This window comes from Myxine glutinosa, chromosome 2, assembly GCF_964187855.1.
Source record: "Myxine glutinosa chromosome 2, kmMyxGlut1.1, whole genome shotgun sequence".
Lineage (NCBI taxonomy): Eukaryota > Metazoa > Chordata > Myxini > Myxiniformes > Myxinidae > Myxine > Myxine glutinosa.
The window spans coordinates 60,399,812-60,422,438 of NC_136262.1; the positions used below are offsets into that span (position 1 = coordinate 60,399,812).

The 22,627-nt window shown below is 45.4% G+C and overlaps 1 protein-coding gene across 7 annotated transcripts in view; it reads right to left on the bottom strand.

Moving 5' to 3' along the window:
* The window catches only part of DTNB (dystrobrevin beta), a 277,429-nt gene that overhangs the window by 156,373 nt on the left and 98,429 nt on the right, over positions 1 to 22,627 (bottom strand). For all 7 annotated transcript variants that reach the window (XM_078773345.1, XM_078773348.1, XM_078773344.1 and 4 more), the window contains exon 6: positions 15,807 to 15,961. In XM_078773345.1, the coding sequence (XP_078629471.1) occupies positions 15,807 to 15,961 (155 nt within the window). The remainder of the gene's footprint in view (positions 1 to 15,806; positions 15,962 to 22,627) is intronic.

Genomic DNA, 22,627 nt, shown 5'->3' on the forward strand with positions numbered 1-22,627 from the left:
TCCCCTCCACCGGCTTACGGAGAAGGGGACGCGATTTAATTGGACACGGGAGTGCCACGAGGCCTTCCAAAAATTGAAGGGGTGTCTAACATCCGCACCCCTTCTAGCTTACCCCACTAGCAACGGGGCATTTACCCTGGACACGGATGCGAGCCAGTAAGGATAGGGCGCAGTTTTGGCTCAGACACAGGAGGGCGTGGAGAGAGTGATTGGTTACTATAGTCGGGCCTTAAGTAGGCCCGAGCGAAATTATTGTGTCACTCGCAAAGAGTTATTGGCTATGCTGGCTGCCATGAACCATTTCCACCCGTACCTGTACGGGCGGAAATTTTTGGTTAGAACTGACCATTCCTCCTTGCAATGGCTCCTTCGGTTCAAGGAACCGGAGGGCCAAATTGCAAGGTGGTTGGAAAAGTTGCAGCAGTACGATTTTGATGTGGCCCATAGGGCCGGGAAGGCCCATGGTAATGCGGACGCACTCTCTCGGCGTCCTTGTCTGGGGGAAAACTGTAAATTTTGTGCGAGACACGAGGAGAGGGAGCAATTGGGCGATTCCGCCCCGATTCTCGTCGTCCGGGCAACCCGGGTGAGAGGGCCAATTTTGCCACTAACCGCAGATGAGGAATTCGGAACTTTGGCTTGGAGCGCGGCCCAGCGGGAGGACCCCGTACTGGGGCCGGTGCACGAATGGGTGAGATAGGGGCAAAGACCTAATGGGGAAGAGGTCACCCCCCTCGGGGCACAGACCAAGGCATATTGGGCTCAGTGGAAAACCCTGGAATTGAAGGATAACATCTTGTATCGCAAGTGGGTGGAGGTTCCCTCTGATAAAACTTCCTGGCTGGTGGTAGTCCCAAATAAATTTAAGACCGATATATTGCAACAGGTGCATGGTACCCGCCCCGGCGGCCATTTGGGCAGGACAAAGACGACATCGCAGGTACGCCGGAGGTTTTATTGGGTGAATATGGGGCGCGACATACAGGACTGGTGTCGGAGATGCGACGCCTGTACTGCCAAAAAGGGACCAGCACGGAGGATGAGGGCCCCCCTTCAATTACACCAGGTGGGGGCCCCCCTAGAGCGGGTGGCCATGGATATCCTAGGCCCACTACCCCGCACCCGCCTAGGTAATAAGTACATCCTCGTTGTGATGGACTACTTCACCAAGTGGCCGGAGGCCTACGCCCTCCCCAACCAAGAAGCAGGGGTGGTAGCGCAGGCCTTCGTGGAAGGATTTGTGTGCCGGCATGGGATTCCACAGGAGTTGCACACCGACCAGGGACGAAATTTTGAGAGCAAATTGCTAAAAGATGTGTGCAGTCTCCTGTCAATTCGGAAAACAAGAACAACGCCTTTAAGACCTCAATCTGACGGGATGGTGGAAAGATTCAACCGAACTTTAATCCAACAACTGGCACTGTTCACCGCCACCCGTCAGGATGACTGGGACGAACATCTCCCTTATTTGCTCATGGCCTACCGAACCAGCCAGCACGGGGCCACCGCATGCAGTCCAGCGTTGCTTATGTATGGGCGGGAGTTACGGGCTCCCGCCGACTTGCTATGCGGTCCCGTGCCAGACACAGTGGTTAACCCGCCGAGGGAGGGGTACGCACGTCACCTAGAGGAAGGCATGGAGCTAGTCCATGCCTTCGCCCGCCGCCAACTCCATCTGGCGGGGGAGAAGATGAAGCGCAGGTACGACCACCAGAGCCAGGGGAGTCAGTACACTCCGGGGATGAAGATTTGGTTCTTCAATCCCCGGAGGAGGAAGGGTAGGTGCCCGAAACTCACCTCTCCCTGGCAAGGCCCGGGGGTCGTCCTGTCGCAAGTCTGTGACGTGGTAGTAAAAATCAAAATGGGGCCACGAGCCCTCCCTCGGATCGTCCACGCCGACCGGATAAGGCCTTACACCGGCGAGCAGGCGCCCCCGTGGATTGCCTCGGCTTTAGATGCCGAGGCGGGACCCAGTACCTCTGAATAAGGGGGGCTTATTAGTGCCAGAGGACTGGGGGGTTGATGAGCGATGGGCCCGGTGGGTAAGGGTGGCATCCCTGCCACCCTTCCCATGAGGGGGGCAGATGCGCTATAGATTATGGGGTTGATGGTAGTGAAAACTAGCCCGGGTGGGTTAGGATATTGTGTGTAGGGCCCTAGAAGATGACATTAGGTAACGTTAAGGTTAGTTAGTGACAAGGATACCTGTAGTGGGGACGCAGGTAGATTAGTGTGGATGATAATGACGTGGGAGAGCCATAGTTTAAAGGGACGACTGGGAAGCGCAAGTTTTAGAGGGGAGTAGTTAGATGAGATGATGCTGTGTGAGAACTGGACAGGTGTGTGGAGCAGTGTATGAGTAGTGAGTGTTGTGGATCAGCGCGAATGCGCTTGGGGGAGAGAAGGGTGCAGGCGGAACCAAGTATGAGAGCACAGGTGTGCAAGTACAGGTGTGTGGACTACATGGAGTATTGGAATGAGTGGTGTGGAGAGAGTTGGAGTAAGTGGTACGGAGTGGTGTGCATGGTGCGAAGGTGTGGATGGGGGAAGAGTGGACCCCTTTCACGAGTACCCGGGGCGGGTAGTGTAAGTGTTAGGTAGAGGGTAGAGGTAAATTGTGGTTGGATATTGGCATTTGTGGTGCGGTTGCAGAATGGTATTGTGGATGGGTGCATTAGTGTTGTGGAAATGGCTGGGCGTGTAGCCTGTTAGTGTGTGTAGTTGGTTTGGGCACTCCACCACTGTGAGGATGTCGGCCAGGTGAGGCCGCAGGTGGGCTCTGGGAGCCGTTAGTGTCAGTGGGTGCCTGAGGATCCCGGGTGTGGATCGGGCAGCCCGTGCCAGAGAGGGCACTGAGGGGGTGAGAGTGCGAGAGGGCCTTCCACAGTTAGTTAGGTTAGGGTGAGGAGCAGGTAAGCTCGGGTGGCAACTACAGTGGTGGAGGTGTGCAGGTGGGTAGACCTGCTGGGAGAGCTACACGTCACAGCCCAGAAATTGTGCGAGGGCACCGGGAGATGAATCGGGGGAGTGAGACCCCAAATTGAGAAGCACCACAGTTTGGTCAATGGGAATTGGTTTTTAGAACCCATAGTGTAAGTTGGCCAATGGATTGGCAGGGAAAGACCCCGGGTAATGTAAAGTTGTTAAAGTCATTTAGGAAATAGTTAGGATTGATGAACCTGTCGCACCATACGCAGCCACTTACCTGAGGTGATGATGATGACTCCACACCTGTGTTCCTTTGTTCTGTGTTGCAGGAAAGGAGAATTGCTGTGTGGATTTGTGAGACGCATCACGACGTGGATGAGACATTGGGGTGATTCCATCTCTCCCTCCCTAGGAGGGATTGATGAGGAATTGGGTGATGGCAAATTTTGAAGTAGAGGGATTGTGGTGACGAATTTGGTATTGGAGAAATATGGGGAGACGAGACATTAGCGACGAATTTGTAAATGTGTAGATTTTGTAAATATGGGGTAAGGGCAAGGGTAGTGTAGGTGACAGGGGGGGTGACGTACGGTAGGGACGAGCTTTCTCATTTCGCTCTCCGTACGCATTTCGCCTTGCATTGCCTTATTGATGTGTACCCTTGTGACCTTACCCCTCGCTCAATTGTCTCTTTTGTCTCCCACATGACCTGTGCGCCATTGGGTGCCGAGGGGAGCGTGCGTGAGTCGGCCATTGTGCGCCCGGCACTCTCAGAACCAGCTGTCTGCATCGATGCACCACATTATGGACCACATGTCTGTGGCCGAGCACCACTTATGGACCCCATGGGTTGGGGCATGGCCCCTCTGCTGGAACCGGCCATGAGGGCCCGAAATCATGCTGGCGGACCTTGGCCACAGGGCACCGATGCCCCACAGGTGAACCACACTAGTCGGCCCTGTGGGCCATAAATAAATAAAAATGGACACGTTGGGTGCATTTCATTTTATGCTCAAATAGGCCGCCAGTAAGAAAATGAAAGAAAGACAACAACTGGAAGACTAATAATAACCAGCAGAGGGAGCCGAAGAGCAAGAGACACCTGCAGGGTTTGGGTTTGTTGGTTTTATTTTTTTGATGAACAATGGTGACTGCACCGATTGGTGCTGGGGTGGTGCTTTTGGTGCTTGGATGGGGTGCTCTGCACATAATTAAAGGCCGTAGGGCCACAGGGCACTCGTGGGTTGGTGTATCGATGCTGGCATGCGTGCTCTCTCTCTATGCATAACATCTGCATGTGTTCCTCAAAGAACAGGTCCTGGATCGTAGTGTAAATATCAGTGTAGTCTTGTATAAATGATGCTCCCTACCGGCTGTATGTTTAGTTTGAGGATTCTTTCCGCGATTCGGTTATCCTGTGGGTGTGTTTCTGTTAGGAGAAGGGTGCAACGTCGCAGGGGGACATATTTACTCATTTGTGAACATCTGTAAAACTGTCGCACTCAGGGTTGAGTTAATAGTAGAGGGAACTACATCTGAGTGCCACACTAACGTAGGTAAAAATTTATCGGGTCGGGACGCCCCGAGGTAGAGAAGGGTGCAATGTTGCGGATATGGGATTTGCATCCATCCATATCCGCTTGTAAATATTCCCCTATTTCCTCAACACTTCCCAACTATCCCCAATCCCCCATTCCCTAGTCCCATTTTCTGTAAACAACACTCTGTAGACCCGACCTTCCCCTATTTCCCCCATTAAATGTCGCATCCAGGTCCACCGCATCTCACGTAGACAACTATAGGACATCTTGCTAGTTATTCTTAGTCTATGTCAGTTAAGGACTCGTTTCCATTAATTCTGACTCTTCGTTGCACCAGAATGTGATTGTATGGCACCGTTAGGAAGTTTAGGACCTCCCAATACCTCCCCGCAGCTCTTCCTCACGGTTCAACAACAATAACAACAACAACAACGGCGGCGGCACGGGGAGTGCGCGTCCTCACTCCGGCTTGGTTGGTAGGGGGTGTTGGGAGGGCACCATGCCTTTCCAACGAGCCGCCATCGCACATGTGCTCGACGGGGTTACCAAGTAGGGGCTCGCTGTCAGCTCCTCGTCAAGGGCGGAGCCCGGTAACCCCCGCACCCAATAGAAGCGGCGGACCGGTCCCATCTGGGGCGGAGCCAACGAGCCAAGGGCGTGTGACTCCCCGCTGAGCATGCGCAGGAAGAGGGAGGTGACGTCAGATGCGCCCTGAGCTTGGAGAGAGAAGGACGCCACCTCCGAGCGCTGTGACACCTCCCCGCATCTCTGGACTGGACCGTGCTTTATCCTGTCCCTGAGCCAAGGTGCACCTTGTGCTGTCGACTCCCTGTCCTTCCCTGCCATCAATCCCTGTGTAAGTCAGTCTTGTTCCGTTTGTCTGTGGTCTGTCTGGAATAGATAAGATTGTGTCTAAGTGCCTATCTCTTCTGTGTCTGTACCTCATTACCTTGTAATCTACCCCTTTTCTCCCCCACTAATTATATCCTCCTCCGGAGGTCTTGAGAACTGTATCCCTTGCGTCGTTTCATTTATCCCAGTCGTTGTGTCCTTTCCATCATTGATTTAGCGTAGCGCGATTTGGCCAACGTTCGAGTGGAATCGGGTGAGTTGGGGGTAATCGGGTAAACTGTGCGAACACGGCGGCCATTCCGCTCGGCCCATCATAACATCTTAAGCCGTGTCCGTAACAATATATATATATATATATATATATATATATATATATATATATATATATATATATATATATATACACATACACACGACATAGCCAAAAGTATGTGGACACCCGAACATCACACCCGTATGTGCTCGTCGAACAGCTCATTACAAAATCATGGGCATTAATATGGAGTTGGTCCCCCCCTTTGCTGCTATAACAGCCTCCACTCTTCTGGGAAGACTTTCCACTAGATGTTGGAACATTGCTGCGAGGATTTGCTTCCATTCAGCCACTAGAGCATTAGTGAGGTCGGGCACTGATGTTGGGCGATTATGCCTGGCTCGCAGTCGGCATTCCAATTCATCCCAAAGGTGTTCGATGGTGTTGAGGTCAGGGCCCTGTGCAGGCCAATCAAATTCTTCCACACCGATCTCGACAAAGATTTTCTGTATGGACGTCGCTTTGTGCACGGGGGCATTGTCATTCTGAAACAGGAAAGGGCCTTCCCTAAACTGTTGCCACAAAGTTGGAAGCACACAATCGTCTCAAATGTCATTCTATGCTGTGGCCTTAAGATTTCCCTTCACCGGAACTAAGGGGCCTAGGCCGAACCATGAAAAACAGCTGTTACGTGGTCCCCTCGGTGAATACCTGGTCTCGGTGACCCCCGGACCGTGAGAGGAACTCCGCCAGCAAGCTGTATTATATATGCGCTTTCGCCACGCAATCCATATGAATTTCACCCAGGAGACAACTGATGTTCAAGGATATATTTCCAATGGTAATGATACCATACAATTTCAATGACACAACCACGGAGATTTTCCACGAGCAATCAACAATACACAACCATCACCAATTCCCAATTCACTATCAATTCCCTATGATTAAGATGGCCATCTTATACATGTGTGTCCCGGTGAGTACTCACGACACCCTTTTGGTCTCGGTCCCGCACAATGTCTCTGGGCCCCTCCTGACCAAGATGATGGTCGCCGTCGCCGCACTCGGGCGGTTGAACGAACCCCGGGTGGACGTGTTTCCACCGGGCAGGTATCGTACCAGGCACCGTGGCTGCAGCCCCTCGTGGCCACGCGAAGCGGATACGGTAGAGCAAGCCAAACCCCACGCCGCTTGCAAGGCGCGTTAGGCCCCAACGTGCGACCCGCACGCGTCTGTTTGGACGGTGCCGCGAACGATGCCAGACGCGGGGTCGATGCACGGCCCCACGTCAACTTGACGTCTCCACCGGGCAGGTACACGTCCCGGTAATTCCTCTCGCCAGCCAGGCTTCGGAACGCCGCTTTTCCACGCAGCGCAAGGTCGATCCCACCTTTTTTCGGAGCGGGGCGAGGAAGAATAATACTCGTCCTTTTTTCCTCGTGTCTTTTCCTCTTCCGTTTCCGGTCACTTCCATTTCCGGCCACTCCCTCAGAAGGGCTCCTGACCCTCCAACCACAACAACTACACAACAACTTAATATACTACACACGGATAAGCAAAGACCTGAATGGTAATTCACATACATTCACATAAATATGTAACACTCCCCCCCTTCAAGAAAGAAAGTTTGAACCCAGCGAAAACTTTATTTGCCGGCCAATTTGGAGAAACAAACCAGATAAATCAAACCCCCCCCCCCCCCCCCCCCCCGGGCACAGTTATCACTTAAAAATAAAGCAACCAAAATTTCACCACAACCCCTCCAGATTACTCCCTCTGGACTAAGTACCAACAACGACATTGTCCCTGCCAAATCAAACTCCATCTCATGACCCTCTGACTTTGACCGTCAGTTTCTTGGGAATGAAGGTTAAGGGGTTGATCAAAGATCCAAAGTTAAGCAACTCGATAGCACTTTTTCCGGGAGGCCAAGCCGAGTATTCACTACATGGATGCCTTTAGGAACGCAGAGTTCACGGTTAGTCCGTGCAGGAAAGTTCTCTACATGGGCGCCTTGAGGAACGTGGAGTTCACGGTTAGTCCGTGCATGAAAGTTCACTACATGGACGCCTTTAGGAACGGCGTTCACGGTTAATTCGTGTAGGAATCTTGGCTCGGCGGCTCCGCCGCCTTCAGTGCTTCAACTTCTCAGAACTTCCCTAATAATTAGGGTGGGACCACTGGTCCCTGTAGTCCCATGAATAGCGGTCTCCTTCTCGGCCACTACCAAAACTACCGCCCAGTTGTCCTCTCCTGTAGACCTCTCGACGCCTACGAAATGCCTTCCCTACTGTTATGGTCCGACCCTCCAAATCCTTGCCATTCCAATTCTTCTCTGCCTCTCTGGCGTCTTTTGTGCTGGCAAACGTGACAAAGCCGAACCCTCTTGACTGTTGCGTTTCCCAGTCTCTTACCAACCGCACTTCCACCAGCGGCCCATATCTGTTGAAGACAGAGGTCAGAACTTCTTCCTCTGTTTTGAAGTTCAGTCCCCCTACAAATAACTTGGCACTTTTGTCGCCATCCCGAGCTGGTGTGGTGTTATTTTCCCTGCTGGGCTCTTTACCAACCCTCAGGTTACCATAAACTTGACCCCCGGCCAAATCATTCCCGATAACCACAGATACACCCTCTACAGGAAGCGTGGCTTGTAAACCGACGGTGACCGGTCCTGACACCAAATCGGACTCCAACTGGATGACCTGAAGGGGAGCACTAACACCGCCCCCGATCCCCTGTAAACGAACACTATCCCCCGTTGCCGTCTCCTCGGACCATGGCAAAATGCCTTCAAGCATTAAAGATTGATGGGCCCCTGTGTCCCTCAATATCCTAACCGGTCTCCGGTTAGTCGAGGCTCCATCCAGTGACACAAACCCCTCTGAAATAAATGGTTGGTAACCCTTTTGATGGCGATTTCTTACGCTAGCCATCGCATTCGGAGTTGTAATAGTCGGAATCCGCTCTGGGTTGTCCCTTTTCATGAGGTAACAACTGGACATCAAGTGTCCAGGTTTCTTGCAAAACGCGCAAGTAGGCCCGGAGGAAAAACTCGGGGTCTGCCTCGGGCCCCCCGAACTATAAGTTTGTCTTGGGCCCGCATCCCTCTGATTTCGAACCGGTGGGGTATCATAGTTGTCCCCATAATCATCTCGAGGCCGCCGCCATGTATGGTCGTTCTCCGCACCTGCTGTTCCCCACCTCCCCTGCGGAGATCTAGGCGAGGAGTTAGGTTCGTGGACCCCTATTCGGTGGGTTAAGGCATAATCATCTGCCATGGTGGCTGCGTCCCACAACTTTGGTACCTTCTTTTCCTGCAGGTACACTTTGATGTCCTCGTGGACACACTGCTGGAATTCCTCCACCAGGATCAAGTCCCGCAATGTCTCGAAGTCTTTCCCGACTCCTTTTGACTCACACCACCGATCAAACATGTTTTCTTTCACTTTGGCAAACTCCACATGGGTCTCACTCTCCCTCTTCCTGGCATTCCTGAATTTTTGCCTGTAAGCTTCCGGAACCAACTCATAGGCCTTGAGGATGTGCTTCTTCAGTACCTCATAATCTGCACATTGGTCCATTGGTAGCGCCGAATAAATTTCCTGAGCTTTCCCCACCAGCACACTTTGCACGAGTATGGTCCAGGCCTCCTCCGGCCAGTTTAATTGTCGAGCCACTTTCTCAAAGTGTGGGAAAAATTTCGCGACTTCCTTTTCACTGAACGGTGGAACCAGCCTCACATGTCTGCCCACATCCCAGGTTTTCTGGTTAGGTGTCGACCCCGTCAGCAAGGGTGGTGCCTCTCCCCGTTCTCTCATTAACTCCAGCTCCTTGAATTTGATTTCTTGCTGAAGCTCCATGTCACGTTCCTTTAATTCCCTTTCCGCTTTTCTCTCCTCTGCTTCGAGGTCCCTTGCAGCTCTCCTCTCCTCTGCTTTTCTCCCTTCTAACCTTTCCTGGAGTTCTCGTTCCACTCTCCTTTCCTCCGCTTGTTTCTCTTCTCTCCTCTCCTCTGCTTTCCTTTCTTCTTCTGCTCTTTCTTTTTCGGCTTTCCTTTCTTCTTCTGCTCTTTCCTTTTCTGCTTTCCTTTCTTCTTCTGCTAACCTTTCCTGGAGTTCTCGTTCCACTCTCCTTTCTTGTGCTTGTTTCTCTTCTCTTCTCTCTTCTGCTTTCCTTTCTTCTTCTGCTCTTTCCTTTTCTGCTTTCCTTTCTTCTTCTTTTATCCGTTCCTGGCTCCGTAATTGCAACTCCAGTTTCCGGAGCTCAACGTCTTCTGGTTCTTCGGGTAGCCACTCCCAGGCTAACTCGTCCCATGTTCCTAATCCCACCATAGATTGTATCACCGTGGCCTGCAACTCTGCCTTCCTCAAATTAGTTCGGACCTCCAAGTTAAAATGTTTGGCCAATTTCAAGAGGTCCGACTTTAGCAACGCTCGGAACTGCGCCTCACTCGGGGTTACCCCAAAGTTCTGTGCCACAAACGCCATGGTGCCTATCGTTAACACCTGTTAACCTTCACCCAAGACTTTACCCCAATTTCTCAAAAAAATTTACCAATTAATAATTAATTAATAAATTTTAATTAATAAAAAATTATTATTTTATTATTTTATACAATTTTAAATCCCGGACGTAGACCCAATTGCGAAACCGCAAATCGTAATTTGGACGAGCCCCCAATTCTGTTACGTGGTCCCCTCGGTGAATACCTGGTCTCGGTGACCCCCGGACCGTGAGAGGAACTCCGCCAGCAAGCTGTATTATATATGCGCTTTCGCCACGCAATCCATATGAATTTCACCCAGGAGACAACTGATGTTCAAGGATATATTTCCAATGGTAATGATACCATACAATTTCAATGACACAACCACGGAGATTTTCCCCGAGCAATCAACAATACACAACCATCACCAATTCCCAATTCACAATCAATTCCCTATGATTAAGATGGCCATCTTATACATGTGTGTCCCAGTGAGTACTCACGACACCCTTTTGGTCTCGGTCCCGCACAATGTCTCTGGGCCCCTCCTGACCAAGATGATGGTCGCCGTCGCCGCACTCGGGCGGTTGAACGAACCCCGGGTGGACGTGTTTCCACCGGGCAGGTATCGTACCAGGCACCGTGGCTGCAGCCCCTCGTGGCCACGCGAAGCGGATACGGTAGAGCAAGCCAAACCCCACGCCGCTTGCAAGGCGCGTTAGGCCCCAACGTGCGACCCGCACGCGTCTGTTTGGACGGTGCCGCGAACGATGCCAGACGCGGGGTCGATGCACGGCCCCACGTCAACTTGACGTCTCCACCGGGCAGGTACACGTCCCGGTAATTCCTCTCGCCAGCCAGGCTTCGGAACGCCGCTTTTCCACGCAGCGCAAGGTCGATCCCACCTTTTTTCGGAGCGGGGCGAGGAAGAATAATACTCGTCCTTTTTTCCTCGTGTCTTTTCCTCTTCCGTTTCCGGTCACTTCCGTTTCCGGCCACTCCCTCAGAAGGGCTCCTGACCCTCCAACCACAACAACTACACAACAACTTAATATACTACACACGGATAAGCAAAGACCTGAATGGTAATTCACATACATTCACATAAATATGTAACACAGCCCTAGACCATTATTCCTCCTCCACCAAACTTTACAGTTAGCACTATGCATTTGGGAAGGTGGCGTTCTCCTGGCATCCGCCAAACCCAGATTAGTCTGCCGGACTGCCAGATGGTGAAGCGTGATTCATCACTCCAGAGAACGCGTTTCCACTGCTCTAGAGTCCATTTTCGATGAGCTTTGCACCACTCCAGCCAACGCTTGGCATTGCGCATGGTGATCTTAGGCTTGTGTGCGGCTACTCGGCCATGGAAACCCATTTCATGAATCTCCCGACGAACAGATGTGGTGCTGACATTGCTTCCAGAGGTGGTTTGTAACTCGGTGGTAAGTGTTGCAACCGAATGCAGACGATTTTTACGCGCTACATGCTTCAGCACTAAGCGGTCCTGTTGTGTAAGCTTTTGTGGCCTACCACTTCGCCTACCTATATATATAGCCTGGTGTTGGCCTAATGGTTAGGGTGGTGGGCTTTGGATCCTAAGGTTCTGAGTTTGTAATCCCATTCAGCTGTTGAATTAATACCAGGTGGGAGGTTGACTCAGCCTGTTCATCCTTCCGAGTTTGGCAAAATGAGTACCAGGGGACTGGGTGCTCCCTCAACAAGGTTGGTGGCAGGATTTGCACTCTGGCCACCGTAAACACACCTCATTCCGTAACACATTGGAATCTTTATTCTGTGGAGAGACAACTTTTTTCATTTGTCTTGTTTCAATCCAAGGGGTTGGTTGTTCTGCTTTTGTTTTCTTTGTGTAGCCCCCACCTCGAGTGGCCTTCTCTGGCTGATTTGTGGCAGGCAATATCCCATAAAAAAAAATAATAATAATAATAAAGCACACGCAGACGTGTGTGTGGGGATGGTGTTTAGGAGGTGACGTGCTGATCCAGCATACGCTCATAGATACAGTCACGTGAAAAAGTAAGTACACCCCATGTAAAGTTTTGACTTTTTCAAGATATTTCAACATACAGCTATATGATCTTCATTTCAACAATATTGATAGATAAAGATTATGAAAATGAATGAATGATCGTTTTAAGGCCATTTTCCCCGCTAGAGCAGGGGTTGGCCTTGCGGGCCCCATGACAATCATGGTTCCCTGTTTGAGGCAATGTTTTCATGGCCGGATGCCCTTCCTGATGCCAACCCTTGATCACGCTCTTCGATGTGCAGGGATACAGTATACCTATTCTAAATCTGGGTACACACCGTGATCATTCATCCCAGCAAGCTGGTACTCAATTTGCCGACCTTGGAAGGATGACAGGCTGAGTCAACCCCCCTGGCGTTAATTCAGCGATCAACCGGGATTCAAACTCACGGGATTCAAACTCAGGATCCTAGGTATCTCAAGCCGGCACCCTAACCGCTAAGCCAACACCAGGGCTTAGCATATAATATAACAAATATAATGTAATAATGTAATATAATGTAATATAATGTAATGTAATATAATGTAATGTAATGTAATATAATGTAATATAACAAATATAATATAACAAATATCATGAAACATTTACATTTTGTAGTCCATTGTATAATTTAAATAAACATCAATGCAAATTTTGCATGTGCAAAAAGTAAGTACACCCTTGGCTCTAATAGGTGGTATTTCCCCCTTTGGCAGAAACAACCTCAAGTAGGCGTTTCTTATAACTGTCTACCAGTCTCTGACATCGACTTGGAGAAATTTTTGCCCACTCCTCCATGCAGAATTCTTTCAGCTGTGCGATGTTTGAGGGGTTTCTTGCACGCACAGCTCGTTTCAAATCCCCCCACAACACCTCAATGGGATTTAGATCCGGGCTTTGACTTGGCCATTCCAGAACCCTCCATTTCTTTCTTTTCAGCCATTCATTGGTGGATTTACTGGTATGTTTAGGGTCATTGTCATGTTGCAAGGTCCACCTTCGGTTGAGCTTCAACTTTCCGACAGATGGCCTCACATTATCCTCAAGCACCCTCTGGTACAATGAAGAATTCATCGTGGATTCTATGATGGTGAGCTGCCCAGGCCCTGATGCAGCAAAGCTGCCCCAAACCATAATATTTCCACCACCATGATTTACAGTTGGTATCAGGTTCTTGTGGTCAAATGCTGTCTTTGGTTTTCGCCAAACATGTCTTCTGGTACTGTGGCCAAATAGCTCTACCTTTGACTCATCTGTCCAGAGCACATTGTTCCAGAAGTGCTGGTCTTTGCCGAGGTGTTCATTGGCAAACTTTAGTCTTGCCCTGATGTTCTTTCTGGACAGCAAAGGTTTCCTCCTGGCACACCTCCCATGTAGATCAAATTTGTGCAGCCTCTTTCTAATGGTAGACTCATGCACTTTGACATCAACAGTGACAAGAGCTACCGGTAGGTCCCGTGATGACATTCTGGGGTTCTTAGAGACTTCTTTCAGCATCTTGCGGTCTGCTCTCGGGCTGAACTTGCTGGGGCGGCCTGGCCTGAACAAGTTGGCAGTTGTTTGGAATCTTCTCCACTTGGAGATGATCTTCCGGACAGTCGAATGATTGATTTCAAATTGTTTGGAGATCTTTTTAAATCCCTTCCCAGACATGTAGGCATCTATAACCTTCTTTCTGAAGGCCTCAGAGAGCTCTTTTGATCTAGGTATGGTGACGCCACACACGTCAACAACAAAGAGAAAACCAAACTAAATATCTGAGGATTAAGTAAGACAGAAGCCTGGTGTTGGCTTAGCGGTTATGGTGCCGGCTTGGGATCCTAGGATCCTGGGTTCGAATCCCGGTCGATCGCTGAATTAACGCCAGGGGGGTTGACTCAGCCTGTCATCCTTCCGAGGTCGGCTAATTGAGTACCAGTTCACTGGTAATTCCCTGTTTGTCGTAAAAGGCGACAAAAAGGGTTGGCGGCAGGAAGGGCATCCGGCCGTAAAACATTGCTTCAAAAAGGGGACCAACAACAACAAACAACAACAACCACGGTGCCCGAAAAAGGCCAACCCCCGCTTTGCGGGGAAAAATGGCCTCTAAAGGTTGTTGTTTTTTGTTGTTTTTTAAGTAAGACAGGTTCCTCCAAGATCCTCTCTAACGATGTTCTAATCATTTGCACCTGAGCACCTGATTCTAATTTTAGGTATTTGAAGTAGTGATAAATGTATGGGTGTACTTACTTTTTCCATATGCGAAATTTGCATTTATGTTTATTTAAATTATACAATGGACTACAAAATGTAAATGTTTCATGATATTTGTTATATTATATCACCTTTATCTATCAATATTGTTGAAATGAAGATCAAATAGCTGTATGTTGAAATATGTTGAAAAGGTCAAAACTTTACATGGGGTGCCCTTACTTTTTCACATGACTGTATATATATATATATATATATATATATATATATTTTTTTTTTTTTTTTTTTATATATATATATATATATATATATATATATATATATATACAGTATATACAGTATATACATATATATATAGTATATATATATATATATATAGTAGTAGAAGCACCTGGCGTTGCTGGGGGTGGAGGGGGGGGGCAGGAGAGAGAGGGGTGAGGTGAGGGGAGAGGGAGGGGAAAGATATACTACATATACATCTTTTGGCGGGTGGTTGGCTTTGACAGCCCCCCCCCCCCCCCCGCTTTTTGGGGGAGGTGGGGAAGGGCAGGAAGAAAAATTTTCCCATGCAAAGAGTGCAAAATTTTTCCCATGCTGAGAGTGCTCCATAGCCTCAGAGTTGCACAGGTGAAAAGGAAATTGTAATACCCTCTGCCACCATCACCAGGTGGCGCTACACCGTACACATTTACATAGAGAATTATGCCCCTCTCCCGGCCCCCCACACCCTTGAATGAGGCCGCGGCCACATAGCCTATGTTACCCCCCAGACAAAGTTGTATTTATACTTGTACCCCGAGTAAAGTATAAAAGCGTTTATAGCTGGAGTACCCGGCGTTGCTCAAGCGAAAAAGAAACATTAACATAATTTTAGATATAGATATAGTACGGGCATGCCCTAGTATTTGAAATGAGGGCAAATATAATGGAAAAGCAATTGCATCCCAATCAGAATCCATCACAAATGTCAAATCATCATTTTACCTTTTCGTTAAATATATGCTGGTGAATGTGCTGTTCATCACGTTTCTGAGTTAAGTATGATGACGTTCAGGAAGAAGAAGAAGAAGCTTTACCACCAACTTCGACCACTTCCGGAATTGTTTTATTATTTGTTTCAAATGTCTGGTAATTTTTTTGTATTTATTTATGCGAATGTGTACTTGTATATAATTATAAGTGTCATTAATCACAAAGGCTTAGGGACTCTAGAAGGATTTTTTTTTAATCCAAAAATACGGACGTTAACAAAAATTATTTGTTTATTTATTTCTTTATTTATTTTGCCTAAAACACTCCCAGGCACTCACTGATGAACCTCTGAAAGTTTGACGAAGATCCGTTCAGCCATTTCTGAGAAAAATGGCGACACACAGACAGACACACACACACACAGAGCAACGGCTCTCTGATATAGTAGATATTCATGCTTGCCTACACACACACACACACACACACACACACACACACACACACACACACACACACACACATACACACACACACACAAAAGTTACCTGCTGGGAAAAACAGCTACGGGTAGCTTGCTCTGTGTATCCAAAAGAAGGGCCTTCAAACACAGCCGTGGGAAGCTTGAGGACCTCTCGGAGATAGACGTCAAACTTGGGTTGAGCCATCACACCATTGGAGTCTGATATTTGTGAGAAAATGTCTGCAAAACAAGCGACCTTAGGGAAATCATGACGCTCAAATAAGCATAGTAACTCCTCAGTGACAATTTCTCACGACACAACATTCTACAAGGCCTGAGAAAATGTCATCAACATTTCATAAATCAGGAATTTTCATTTATTTACTGTTAATCTGACTTTACCATGAGGTATTGACAATGTTTATCTTATGAGAGGTTTAACTTGTTGAGGTCAAAATGTAGATACCCGAGAGAGAAAAAAAGTCTTCTTTGCTCACGTGAAGGTCTCAGCTTAATGCATATGACACGACTTTATCGGGCATGCCTGGCTTATGGAGTCATTATTGACAAAAATCCTAAGCACGATATTTCCAACTCTTTACATCAGATGTGATTCATAACTAAATTTATTATTTTCACCAAGAACTTTGGATATACCACATATATGTATATCATGCTATATTTCCAGTCGTTCGGAAGGATAAGTGGATAAGTTGAGAAGAGGAAAATAAGAGAAAAGTGACGTGTGGAGTCGAAAAACAAGGGAGGGAGAGAAACTTAAAATTTGAAAGAGTCATAGGGTAGGGAAGGCATGTGTTCTTTATTCCCATCTGAACACTTGACTTGCAATACTGGGATCTCAGGTTCCCATGTTTTCTGTTCATTTGTCCATTGTCTACTGATATCTTTGTAATCCATGTAAAAGGACAATGACGTTTCCAAAACATCCTTTTCCAGGATGTGATACATGTCCAAGTTCCTCCATGAGCATTGGAGGTACTGTGGAGCGAGAGGAAGAGCAGGAGGAAGAGAACATTATGCCAAAGGCACCTAAAGACTTGTGATTGAAAGAGACAGATGAAGCAAGATTAGGCCGTGGGATGAACACTCTAAAAAGACATCGTTTGAGTTTCGTTAACTACATGATGTAAATCTCATGTCAATATATATATATATATATATATATATATATGTTTTTCTTTATATATATATTTATATATATATATTTATATTTTTCTTTATATATATATTTATATATATATATTTATATTTATATTTATATATATATGTATTTATATTTACATATATATTTATATTTATATATATATTTATATATATATTTATATTTATATATATATATTTATATTTATATATATATTTATATACATATTTATATTTATATTTATATCTATATTTATATACATATTTATATTTATATCTATATTTATATACATATTTATATTTATATTTATATATATATATATATTTTTAATATATATACAGTATTTCTATTTATATACATATTTATATTTATATTTATATACATATTTATATTTATATATATATATTTATATACATATTTATATTTATATTTATATATTTATATATATATATATATTTATATATATATTTATATTTATATACATATTTATATTTATATTTACATATATATTTATATTTATATTTATATGTATATTTATATATATATATTTATATATATATATTTATATTTATATTTATATATATATTTATATACATATTTATATATTTATATACATATTTATATTTATATTTATATTTATATATATATATTTATATACATATTTATATTTATATATTTATATATATTTATATATATATTTATATTTATATACATATTTATATTTATATTTACATATATATTTATATTTATATATATATATTTATATATATATATATTTATATTTATATTTATATATATATTTATATACATATTTATATTTATATTTATATATTTATATACATATTTATATTTATATTTATATTTATATATGTATATTTATATTTATATATATATATTTATATATATATATATATATATATTTATATATTTATATTTATATACATATTTATATTTATATTTATATTTATGTACATATTTATATATATATATATATATATATATATTATATATATTTATATTTATATATATATTTATATTTATATATATGTATTCATAGATTAGAATGTCAAATATACTTGTTCTTTTTGTCAAAAGTTACACATTTTTTTTAGAAATTACCAAAAAAACCGGAACAATTAATGAACGACGTAAAACATGTCGAATTGTTTTCACAGCATGCTTGATTGGTCAAAAAAACAATGCATGAACAGCTATTGACCAATCAATTATAACGATAAACAACATGCATGATGTAAACAATATCAGCATGACATGTTCACTCTGTGCGTGCATGCAACATGGAGTTCTCAACATTGAGTGTTGCATGAATATCTGCTCGTCGACAAATGAAAAAAAACTATAATTTTCCTTGATAAGCTGTGGAACCAATGCTCGAAAAAGGTTTTGTTTTCCAGTTTCGTTCACAACCTCAGAGGCATGATGCAACACACTCACACAGCTCATCATTTTGATTTTAAAAAAATGCAGTGAATCACAATTTTCTTGTTAGTTTTGGCAAAATTTCACATGGAGGAGAAATCTGTGAACAAACAATACACTCACAGCACTATAAACATTGAAATCACCATGTACATTGATGAATATAATATTGATTAATCTATCTATAATTCCAGTAATCTCTGTGTGTATGTATGTATGTATGTATGTATGTATGTATGTATGTATGTATGTATGTATGTATGTATGTATGTATGTATGTCTGTGACCGCTGTTTCTCGACAACCACGGGTCCGATATACTTTAAACTTGCCAGGTATATTGCTGGGGACCCGAGGATGTGCCTTTTCAAGGTTTCATATTAATCGGACAAGTAGTTAGCGAGCTATGTCCAAAAAACGATTCAACCAATCAGAGAGCAGCGAACTATCACGTGTGCCGAACGTGGCGAACAGACTCTGCCTCGGACGGCACATTTGAGAGCGTATTCATTTATTTCACGTTGGCAAACTATGTTTCCGTTAAACTATGTTTTAAAACTAATTAAAACTACTTTGCGATTCTTTCGCTTTCCTGCGCGTTTGTGCACGCTATGGCGATTTCTTTACCAAACTCCGCAAGCCGTTCGCTTTGGACCAAACCATTTCATGTAAATAGAGGGGGGGGGGGATTGTCACCGTACTCGCAAGCCGTTCGCTTTGGACCAAACCATTTCATGTAAATAGAGGGGGGGGGGATTGTCACCGTACTCGCAAGCCGTTCGCTTTGGACCAAACCATTCCATGTAAATAGAGGGGGGGGATTGTCACCGTACTCGCAAGCCGTTCGCTTTGGACCAAACCATTTCATGTAAATAGAGGGGGGGGATATAATTTTAGATATATATATAGTACGGGCATGCCCTAGTATTCAATAATGTCAGCAATATTCCACGAAGTCTACAACTTTGTGGCCATTCTCAGAAGAGGCAGAAAAAAACATCTGTCCAACCTCAAGATTTAACTTTCAAACTTGTCTCTCTCTAAAACCTGGTGACATCTTGTTAAGTATGTCTCTGGTGTATGCTCACCTTCCATCCTTTCCCTCACCTCAAACGGCACCACAGCCGACTCCTCTCCTGAGAAGGCCGAATGCCTCAATTGTATTTGCCTCCAAATAATTTTACCCCAACCCCTCTCTCTCTCTATCAACCCATCCCAGTCACATCCAACTGCTCCTGGACTCTGGCAACCTTCTGGCAACCCTCGGAGAAGCGTCTGGCAACCCTAGACTCTGACTTTGCAACTGAACTGGACGGCATCAACTCAGGTGTCCGAAAAATCAGCTTTTTTTTTTTTTGCACTTCCTGACTCTGCCCTTTTCACCCTATCAATTGCCTTGGTAATCATCCATCTGTTTGGAAGGCAGCAAACATCACAGCAGTACATAAAGGCGAAAAAACTGATCCCTTTAACTACAGACCAATTCGCTTACTTTCAATCCTCAGCAAGGTCATGGAAGCCATTATCACAGTCGACATGAAATCATTCCTTTTCTCCAATGATGTCATCTCAGATCACCAATTCGGATTCAGAGCAGGTCACTCTACCTTGCACATGCTGCTTCTACTCTCCCAACAATGGATGGAGGCCCTTATTTTCAGAAATAAAATCAAGGCCGTCTCTCTGGACATAACTCGAGTTTATGATACAGTCTACCATCCAGCCTTGCTCTCCAAATTCTGCCAATGGCATCCAAGGCCAACTCCACTTTTGGGTTGCTGATTTCCAACACTCTTGTAGATGTGGTGTGCCTCTCAACAGAATCCTTTCATATCCTCTCTAGAATATCCTCTCTGTCTCTTTGCTGATGACCCCAACCTCTGCCTTGACATCCCTCATCCTTCAGACAGATAGGCAGCAGCCTCTTCCCTCTTTTCAGACTTTGACAAAATCTCTCTATCTCTCTGAATGGACCATACGGCAAACCCTCCAACCTACCTTCTCAATGACCCTCCCAAAGAGGTTCAGTCACTCAAATGCATGGGTCTCACTTTCACCCATGATCTTTCTTGGGCAAACAACAATTCAAAGTGGGCTTCCAAAGCTATTTGCTGACTGGGAATCCTGCATCATAAAAAACTTCTTCCTTGGCATAGCAGAACTCCTATCCACCTACAAGGCTTTCATCCGTAACTTGATGGAATACGGGTCTCCCCTCTGAGCTGGCTCCCATGCCTCACACTTTGCTCAGCTTGACGTCATGGAAAGCAAAGCCTTCAAAATAATTGGAATCTCCTGCGATGAAGCTGAGTCTATGGGCCTATCACTTTGCCATTGCCGACAGGTCGGTAGTCTCTCTGTCTTCTTTCATTTTCTGGTCTTGCACCCTCTACGCTCTCCATGATTTGCCCTCTCTCCCCTCCAAGTATCTGCAGGGTGCACGTGGCCTACCAGCCACCCCCTTCTAGTTACTTACTTACTTACTGCGTCGAGCTAGCTCGGCATGACATAGTGAAACTCCCAAACTCCCTTCTAGTGAAACTCCCAAAATCCAGAATCGCTGCTCACATCCACTCATTTGCTCCTCTTTTTCCCCACCTGTGGAGCCAACTTCCATATTTTCTTCAATCTCACTTGTCCCTCCAAGTCTTCAAGACAGTTGTTTACCACCATCTGAGATCACCACCCATCTAAAACCATGATCTTTTTTACACCCAATAAACCACCCCCCAAATTTTGCTTTTTTTCCATCTTGTCCATGCATGGTGTCCTCTCTTACCCCTCATAATTACCCACAACCCTTGTTTGTCTGTCTCTGTCTATTTTCTCCCTCAGCCCCGCTGTTGGCATTTCTCCCTTCTCTTTCTGCTGTTCCTTTTTTATGTTGCATCCTAATCCATTCTAGCTCTTCCACGATACTTGACCCTGTAGGTAAAAATCGCCCCCGTGTCCGAAGCAAGTGGTTCAGTTTGGCATTTTTAATATGTAATAGGCAAAGTCTAGAAACGAACGAAACCCATTATATTTACCCTTTAGTATCCTTTAGAATTATCCTTTAGAACCCATTATAATTACCCTTTCGGGCCCTTTAGAATTACTCTTTAGAATTACCCTTTCAAATTACCATTTAAAACACATTATAATTACTCTTTAGAACCCATTATAATTACCCTTTATAATCCTTTAGAATAACCCTTTAGAATCACCATGAAGAACCCTTTAGAATTACCCTTTAGAACCCATTATAATTACCCTTTCGGACCATTTAGAATTACTCTTTAGAATTACCTTTTCGAATTACCCTTTAGAACCCTTTAAAATTACCCTTTATAATTACCCTATATAGCCCATTATAATTATTTATTTGAGTACAGGGCACAGGTGAATGCCTCCAGCTTTGACAGTATTTCACAAGAGGGTATGAATTCTGCTCCAAGGGTGATGAACACATCAACAGACCTCTCTTCCTCCATGATGTTCCATGCTTTCACCTTTCCTCACCCATAGAAAGCACTTTCACTATCACATCATGCAAAGGGATTCAGTCCAAGTGGAGTACTCATTCTCTGTTGATCCAGCTTCTCTGCAACCTCATTCACATGTACAATCCTCTTCAATATCTGGCCTATATGGATGTAGTAGCGATTTCTATCTGGCCTATCCGGAAGAAGAAGTAGAGTCTGGCCTATCCTCCCCACGTCCTCGCCCTTCTATCTCATACCTCCACCTCCTCCAACCTTCTACTTTGCTCTGCCCCGCATGCATCCCCCCCCCCCCCCCCGCCCTCAAACAACCCCTCACTATTCCTCATCCAATCACCATCAAACCTTTTGTCCTCCTCATTCTTCCCTTTCTCATAGCTCTTCTGCAATCTCTGACACACGATCAACAGCTCTCCATACCTCCCCCTCTCACCCCTCATCGTACTCTAACTCTTCCCTCCCCTGTCCTATACCTGATGCTCCCCCTCCCTCTTCCTCAACGGTATGGACTTCAAACATACGGGGGCTTCGCTCAAACCTGATTGATCTCTCCATACAGGTTGCTTCTGACAAACCAGACATAATCTGCTTAACAGAAACTTTCCTCCTTCAAGATGTCTCCGATTCCTTAATATCTCTTCCTGGTTACTCACTCCTCCGGTATGATAGACCTGAGCCTCGTTCTGGTGGTGGGGTTGCTATCTTTATCAAAAACTCTCTTCCTCACTCTCCTTGCTCTGCCCTCTCTCCACCCCACCTCCAGGAGTACCTCTGGCTATGGCTTCCTCTCCGCTCCCACCTTTTGTTCATATGTGTTCTGTAC